Source organism: Convolutriloba macropyga, chromosome 7, assembly GCF_964194025.1.
Source record: "Convolutriloba macropyga chromosome 7, txConMacr16.3, whole genome shotgun sequence".
Classification (NCBI taxonomy): domain Eukaryota; kingdom Metazoa; phylum Xenacoelomorpha; order Acoela; family Convolutidae; genus Convolutriloba; species Convolutriloba macropyga.
This window is the reverse complement of record NC_134474.1, coordinates 21,590,355-21,599,129: the sequence shown is the minus strand read 5'-3', so window position 1 is coordinate 21,599,129 and position 8,775 is coordinate 21,590,355. Positions and strand designations below refer to the sequence as shown.

General features: G+C 37.1%; 1 protein-coding gene across 1 annotated transcript; it reads right to left on the bottom strand.

Moving 5' to 3' along the window:
* Positions 1-1,562: 1,562 nt before the first annotated feature.
* On the bottom strand, positions 1,563-8,482 carry LOC142342698 (EH domain-containing protein 3-like). The gene is made up of 2 exons (XM_075394197.1): positions 8,333-8,482; positions 1,563-3,477 (listed from the first exon to the last, which is right to left on the bottom strand). Exon 2 carries the CDS (start codon positions 3,462-3,464, stop codon positions 1,818-1,820), a length of 1,647 nt encoding a protein of 548 aa, XP_075250312.1. The 5' UTR covers positions 3,465-3,477; positions 8,333-8,482; the 3' UTR covers positions 1,563-1,817.
* Positions 8,483-8,775: the final 293 nt, after the last annotated feature.

Below are 8,775 nucleotides of genomic sequence, written 5' to 3'. Positions count from 1 at the left end.
AAAATTCTTTATAATTTTTGAAAAAGGCATAAATTTTTAGGGACTCATCAATTCTGAGCTATTGCTGTAGTCGCCAAGTGTCATATTTTCCCATAAAACTGAACCAAACAATTGGCTCGGATTTTTCTCGTGCTCCCATTTCCTGTATAAATTCAAACTTTTTCTAATTGAGTACTTGACTTTCCTATTAAAAACACTCTGTGTACACTAGTCAATCCTCAAACTCCGTCTATTATAAGTAATAAAATGTAGCTACAAAAAGTCAATTTTGTTGAGAGGCTACAAGCCAGGGTAGATCAATCAGAATGACCCTGTAATGATGTCGAATTAAAACAATGTTTGGTGTCAGAAGAATCGCCAAAATCGTTTTCATCGTATGGAAAATTGATGAAACGGCCTCGGCAAATCATTAAAAAGAAAGACCAATCGGAGCGACCAGCAGAGCTATGCTTGAAAACAGAACTTTTTTCCATCGGTCAACCAGCACCCCAATGCCCACCTCTACTTTGAGAAAGACTATTGAGAAATCCCCATGCCGGTTTGTAACCTACCCCAGCTTAGACGCAGAAAGGTCGTTACAGCACATGCAGCTTCTGGACAGGCAGTCACGTTAACTAAACCTATCCTAATTAATATTGAAACTGCAATTAGGGTTAAGCTGAAAATGGTATTTGAAGAATCGAAGACCCACTGCCTTTACTCATGATGCACAGCTATGTACGGCAGCTAATCCATAACATCGCAGGAAAATGAAGTACAATACAAAATAACTGAAAACCCATTTGACAATAAATCTCCTGCAAGCACGAAACAAATGATCCGATTCCGAGACTAGCGCAAGCATGAGCCAGCCTATAAGAAGCCAACATTGGTGAGAATTTTTGATATTTCGCCTGCACTAACTAAGAAACTATCGTCTGACGACTTTTTCTCGAGCGACAAGCAAGGGGTTGACATTAGCTTTAGTGTGCTTAAACTTTTGAGGCTAGCGGAAATGGGCAATGGTAAAAGCGGTGAGGCAAAGGGGTTCATCCAAACATTCCAAAATCACCCTTTACACCCCCATTTTTCTGCATCCTCAAGCTTAAATCAGCAGCTTTGCTGAAGGGTAAAATTAGAGCTTAGTAAAACTCCAAGAGAGCTGCTCAACAGCCTCGGGCTTTAAGAGTTTATCCCGTTTCGTTTAGCGAAAACTTAAATCACTCAAGAAAGCGAAAGAACATCCCAGAACAGAAACGGTCAAATAAAAAAAAAGTTTTAACAAAAAACAGACGATTGCAATAATTGCCTCAAACTTGATTTCAGAGCAATTAATAAACCCTTTACTATAAAAAAAAGAGTTCAAAAAATTGCTATCAACATAACGGCAAAGGGATTTTCATATAATGTGGGAGATTTTCAACGCCGAGTTACGTGTGAGCACTATTTTAGTCATCAGCAACTGATGAAAAGGGAGTAATCGATTACATGGTTACTAAAAAAGTTGACAGTTAGTCTTGGAGTAAAGCTAATTTAGTCTTGGAGTAAAGCTTACAGATATCTAGGCGCAAAAACAACATAAATAGGATGAACAAAATCTGAATTCAACCTTTTGATGACGTGAAAAGAAATTATTTTAAGATATTCTTAAGCATTAGGCACTGCTTACCAATAATTTATTTCATCAAAGCTGTTTTCACATAGTGAAAAATGGATGCATATTTTATCTGAACGTTGCTTACGGGCATAGAGTACTAAAAACTACTTAAAGCACGAATTTTGTGTTGATTCTTACAGTAAAATTTATTATATTTGCTTCAGGGTATGCAATTGATTAGTTAATTTAGCTTAGGATACAGTTCTCCATCTTCATCAACACTGGATGCTTTAGACAAGACTGGCTTTCTTTTTGTTGGCGGAATTAAGTGATCTGGAAGTTTATCAGGCAACGGATAATCTTCCAGAGCTACATTGTATATTAGGTGCATCATCAATGCAAATTCCTCGTAATCCAGACATCCGTCTCTGTCAATGTCCGAAAGCTGCCAGATTTTACCCAAAGTTGAGTTCGGTAACTTTGTGCGTACAAAGTGTGGTTTTGCTTTTCGACCCTCAATTTTCCCGTTTTCATTTGGAATCAAAGCCTCGAATTCCTTTTCCCAACGTTCTCGTTCCTCGTCAACGATCCATTTTTCTTCACCTTGACCTTTGTCGACACCTTCATCGAAACCTTCATTGAATGGGGACGCACCAGCATCAAACACTCCTCCTCGTAGCACATTATCGTCAGATTTGAGTTCCTCTTGATTAATCCTTGCCATTAACGGAGGAATATCTCTAGTTAGCAAATACATTACGGTTTCAACCAGGTCTTTTTTGAACTTTGGCAACTTACCAATGTCACGGGTAGCCAAGGCGTGTTTCATTTGTTCCAAATCTGGAAAGTCTCCTAGAGAGATATTATGCTGTTTATGGATTTGATTGTAGATTTCTGCTAGCCTGTCAACAATTTTCTTTTTAGTACTCGAACCAGTAAACATTCCTGTTTCGCCACGAACTGCTTGTAAAATATACGCATGAACGAGAGCCAAACGTGCTCGTTTGACCAAATCGTTCAGTAATCTCACTGCATAAGATCTGGGCAGCGTCTGCAAATCGGAAAAGAGATCAGCTTTTTCAAGCTCAAAAAGTTTCCTGTTTTCTTCATTTTTCAAACTGTTGCTCCAAAACGAGCCAGTGTAGACCCTGACAACCTCGGGAGTATCAAATACTTTTGCAAGTGACCACAGCAACGCACCGTATACACGCATCAACTGCTGGGTATTAACTTGATCAGCTTTGTTTAGCACAATTCTAATTTTTTCATGATTGCCCCGCAGCGCTTGAATCGACATTCTTAGTTCGTCTGATATGTCAAGTTTGTGAGCATCAAATAGGATTATGATTCTGTCAACACGTTCGGCAAACCACTCCAAGACCCCAATGAAGTCATATCCTCTCGTCAGTTGCTTGGATCCGGACAAAATTCCAGGTGTATCAACCAATGTCACATGCTTCAGCACTTCGGAATTAACACTTGCTCCTTGGAATCTATTCAAGAAATTTACTCCAAATTTGGACAGGCCTCCGTAAGGTTTTGAAGGATCCACAACCAGGGCATTTCCTGGTATAAGAGCATCAATTTCGTTATGTTCCAAAACCATAAAGCCATCAGTTGTCGGTTCCGGTCCAATTCTCATTCCTGGGAAATCTCTTTCTACCAGGTACCGGAGGAACGTCGTTTTACCAGTCGAGTACTGGCCAATAAGAAGTACCATAGGTCTGGAAGTGAAGTGAGCATCGTCAAGAAGCGGGGAGTGGAATTCCTGGAACCTTGTGTACTCTTCAAGAGGGAACAATTTAGTCTTGTAAAGACGGGCCAAATTGTGGGGGATACTGTAAACAGAGTCGTCTTGAGTCGGTTGGCGCTTCATCCAGTTCAACATGTTTCACAAACAACTGAAAGTGAGAAGAACATTGTTTGGAACACCTGCACTGACCAAAATAAACAATCGCAACAATAGTAATCAATGATATCCAATCGCTCAAAATTGCTGCAAATTAATTTGGTAAAGCTTAAAAATTGGGTTATAAAAGGAGGAATAAAAATGAGTTAATTTCAGAAATTAAAGTAGTTTCTTCAGATGATAAAATTCAAATATGCACCAGTTATAATACTCTCAAAATGAGGCACAACTTCACAACTATAAATGTCCAAATCTGACGGAGAACTTTGACTTAATGCATAACTTAATCTCAGTTTGCCAAGCTAAGAATCCTATCAGTGAAATGTCACTTATGTACCATGAGCAAACATTAAATTCAGGTCTGATCAACTGGATATGTACGTGATGGCTATATTAGGTCTCTTACAGGTCCCCAAATCGCATAGCTAGAAAAGTTTGCGCTCCAACTGTCGCAAGGGTTTATCACTATCAACGCATGAATTCAACGCACCTTGAATCATGATTCAGGCATATATTGTCATCAAAGATAACAGCCTCATCGGCTTTGCTACTTACACAATTTCCCATTTTAGGGCTTCTTAAAATAGACTGTCAAGAACTAGCGCAAGTTAGTGTACTTTTTGACACGCTAGAAAACATGAATAAAGTTCAACGATCAAGGCTTCAACTATCTTCAACCAATAAAAATTAGTGTCAAGATTAGTAATGAATGTCAATACCCCTCTCAGGACAACCAGACGCTTTTGCTCCAAGCAACTTTTACTCAAACAACTGAAGTCTCGGCACAAAAACCCTCGATGGAGTTCAATTTTTGCTTTCTATGTAAAACCCAACTACTACTCAAACTTATTTCATCCCGGAACGCAGGATTCAAAGTTAGGAAGAATAATCGGCAATTACATATCGCACAATGTTCCACCTCACGAAATAATGAATGAGTACGCTTAAACATTTATCCTCGACATATTTAACTCAGTTAAGTATTGAAAATATTCAAGACTCTGCGACATCAGCTGGTTTTGACTAGCAAACTGTCTTGAAAAACTGCTGGTACAGTCCAGTTCTTAAAAAAAGAACTGTGAAAAACGTACCCATTGTTTACTAACAATTTTACGATACTGTCAACATCTTACCAGTGGATTTGAAAAGATTTAAACATACCTAAAGAGTCGGAAAACCACCACCAATGATTCCCATAACCCCGATTGTGATTGAAAGAAAAGAGAAGATGGAAATATTGATTGTTGTGCAAAAAAAAATAATTTTTTTTAAGTGCGAACTTTTTTCATTTTGTAGTTAGACATACTCCTGCTTCATAATGATGGGATACAGGGGCAGTATCAAAACCTAAAAAGCATTAGAGAGGGTAACTAAGACTTAAAAAAACATTGTTCAAGAAGCGGGCATTTAAAATTGTGCTTTATGGTTTTATCCAGTCTCTATTTTGCTATAGGTATTGACTCTATGCAGTTAAGATTGCTCTGCCGAGCATCAGCTTTTTAAAAACATTTTGAGCAGAGTGATAGAAGAGTAAAACTAGCGTAGAGAAGTCGAAAAGAGATGTAAAAGAGACGTACAAGAGATGTAAAAGAGACGCAAAATGGTGAAAAAGCTATGAACTAAAAATAAAGCCAAACAAATAAAACATTATTGAAACATATTGTTCAAAAGATTTTCATTGACTAAACAAAAAGCTAGACATAGAATGGACTATGAAAGGATTGTGAAAAACCATATAAAACTATCACAAAATTCAAAAACAACAGTAAACATCCAAGTCAAAGTACCGCAGGTGCACAAAAAACCACCAGCGAGAGACCAAAATTTTGAATCAAAAACGTTTTCTCCCCCTTAAAAATTAGAGAAAAAAATTACGCCACACAACCGCTTGCATTTTAGCTCCAATTCCTGTTTTGGCGTCAACAAAATCACCACTTCACGTCGAATTCAAAATGTGTTAACAGGTCTTAAAGATTAAAACATAGCCGGCAGATTGCCAGAAAATAGCCGCGATAGACGCTTGTGGCCTTCCATCAATTGAAACAACTGAAGAAATAAGATAGACAGATTGACTACCAGTCCACTAAAAGACCACTAGACTTTTTGGGTCAGATTCGGACTGTCATTTTTATGAGACACATATGCTCTATAAGGAAAAAGCCATAAAAGAGCAAAGACTAATATTCAAGAATTAGGGTATATAAGTTTGGCACTACTTAGATGCACACTATTGATCTCTAACTAGTAAATGCAGAAATGACGTCACGCACAAACTTTAACTGAAAGAAGTAGAAGTCACTGAAGTTATTGAAAAGATCAATTCCAGGAACGCAGGTCTTAAGAATCATCGATGGAGACGACGAGTTATAAAAAAACCACAATGTCCCCAACAATAGCCACTATCGCTTCGCAGCTATTAGAAGCAGTGTCCCAGCACCATTTTAATACCTTGAAATGTATAAAAATGGGCCCACTACAACAACCGGCTGAGTTGAGGGCGGCGATGAATAATGAAAAAAAGCTTCGTACTTGTTACAAAACTCAATTCTGGTTTTAAAAAAACATTAGAAATATGATTACATGTAAAGATTTCATAATAGAGCTGTTTATTTCCTTCCATTTTTTAAATAAAATAAGACAAATAAGCGAGACAGATTATGGATTTTGAGGGGAAAAAAACTGTCCAAAAATCTTCATTAAAGTGTGCGTCATCTCTATAAAAATTGTAAATGCCACACACTGATATTTTTGAAACGAACATTTGAGCTTACTGGTATAGGGGTGTATACACTGATATACACTTTCTAAAAAAAATACAATACGGTTGCAGGAAGCAGACAAATGCAGAAATATAACCCGTTAATTTTCAAGAGGGGGGATTGGGTGTTAAAGCTGAGCTTGCATAGGAGGTCTAAACCTCGTTTTCATTAGATTTGTTCATATTTATGCACTTTCTGTTGCTAAAGCAAAAATTTACATCAGTCAAATTTATAGTCAGGCAAAAAGTGAAATGAAAAGAGACTTGAACAGCAGCACATTAGGCACTCATTAACGACAAATTCTGCAGAAAACGGCTTTCCTTCTAACTCAGTAAAACTATTGCTGAAAAACTGACTTGAGCAGCAAATAACGTGTTACTGTGTCTTGTACATAAAAAATCTTGAGCAGTACATTGTACATGTGTCTTGAATTGTAAAATACTGTTGAGCAGTGAATTATTCGGGACAGTGTCCTGTTCCTGCTAATTACTTGAGCTTCAACTCAGCAGCACCTTCCCCGCTTCTGGCGGTTCAACTCGTGACAACGTAGAACAAAACCCAACTTATGTTCAAGTTAGACCAACTTTCCATAACAAATCTTGGAGGCGACGAATTAAAAAACATAGCAGGACAAGTCCTGAAGTACAAACAAAAAAAATTAGTGGCCAAACAATAAACTAGACCTAGAACGGACTATGATTAAATTGGGAAAACCATTTCTAAAAAAAATCAGCCCAAAAAAGTACAAAAAAGAAAATCAATGTGAAAGTGCCGCATGTGAACAAAAACCACTAGCAAGAAAAAGAAATTTGGTTCAGACAAAAACTAGACCTAGAATGAACTATGAATGGATTGCAAAACCATTTTGAAAAAATCCTATCCAAAAAATCGAAAAACAATTGAAGTAAAATTTCCGCATATCAAGAAAGCGAATTTTTGTTCAAACACCGTTTTCTCACTCTACTTTAAAATTAGAGCGAAAAAATTTCACGCCGCAAAACCACTCGCTTTTTCGCTCCATTTTCTCTTTCGGCGCGACCAAAATCACTACCTCAATTTGACTTCAAAAATCAAAAAAATGTGTGAACAATTCTTAAAAAAAGACAGCGCCCCAATACAAACCAAATTCTTTAAATTGTAAAAAAAACCACGATGACCCCAATAATAGCCGCTATGGCTTCGCAAACTATGCTTAAAAATAGAACGCTTATGAAATTTTGCGATGAGTTCTTCTGTTAAATAAAATAAGTAATCGCAGAAGTCTCAAAAGATACTCTTTTCTTGTCCTCAGTTTCAAAATCGGAGCAACCAATAGCAGCGTAATGGAACAAACATTTAGACGCCATTGATGAAAATGAATTTGAAACGAAAAACGACGAGGATATTGTTTATCTGAGACTTCTATGGTATCAATTTCATATAGATCTGATGATCATTATAACGAGACAAAATTTATATATGCAACATAAACCGGCAAACGTCAAACGAATTGCTCTCGAACGACAGGCGGGGGTCAACTTATTTAGGGTGCAAAAAATTTTTCATGGGTGCAAAATCTAAGACTCCACAGGGTTTCGAACCCTCGATCTACGTGAAAGCAGTCTGATATTTTATCCACTAAGCTACAAAGGCTTTGATCTTCAACCACTCACAATCGCTTTTATATTAGCAACAAACAATGAGAGCGATTGAGATCACTCAAAAAATGAAGTGAAGCGTGAAAAAGTAACTTCAGAAGTCAAAAAATGTTCTAGAACAAAAGCGCAAAAACGGTCGAGCAAAAAGTTTGCGTAAAAAAAGACCAACACGTTTACAATAATTGCTTCATTCGAGAGATAGAATTTGTATTTGATGTTTGAAAAAGCCGAAACTGAGAAATTTTTAGGCAACCAATTTTTCAGCAAGAGACGAAAAATCAGACTGTCTCTTCGACGATTGATACAGTTTTTCGAGAGCTTTTCAATGACACAGCTTTTGTTACCTCTCCGTAAAACACCAATCGGCTCAATAAAAAAGTCGAGCTGGTATAAAACGCCTAAACACAAATAAATTTGGAGGGTAGGAACATCAGTATAGAAACACACTTACAATATTGGTTGCAACCATATATGCTATTTTTCTGGAAGTCCTGAAAACTTCAAATTATTACGAACAGTAAATATTTTGTAAATTTGTTCACAGGCCACTGAACTTGGCACTAATTCTTTGGGTTCGTTGACTGCGTCATAAAATGTTTGCTAACTGCATGCATGCATGAACTTACTATTGCGTAAGCTATATCTATATTGCATAGAGCAGCCCCAAACGAAAAATGACAGGTTTTACTTAACCTGAACTCAGCTGCTTTTGATTGAATTCTTTTCAGGTCAAGTACATAATGGGAGAAAACGCTTTTTACAATTTTGACATAATGAAACAAGTTATATCCATCCTGGGAAGGAAAATCTTACTCAACAGTTAATGATGAGCTTTCTAACTATGTTTTTCAATGATAAATAGTGTTACGATTTACAATAGCCTTTGATACAATG

Coding starts and splice junctions, on each gene's coding strand:
- LOC142342698 (XM_075394197.1), bottom strand. CDS start 3,464: ATGTTGAACTGGATGAAGCGCCAACCGACTCAAGACGACTCTGTTTAC.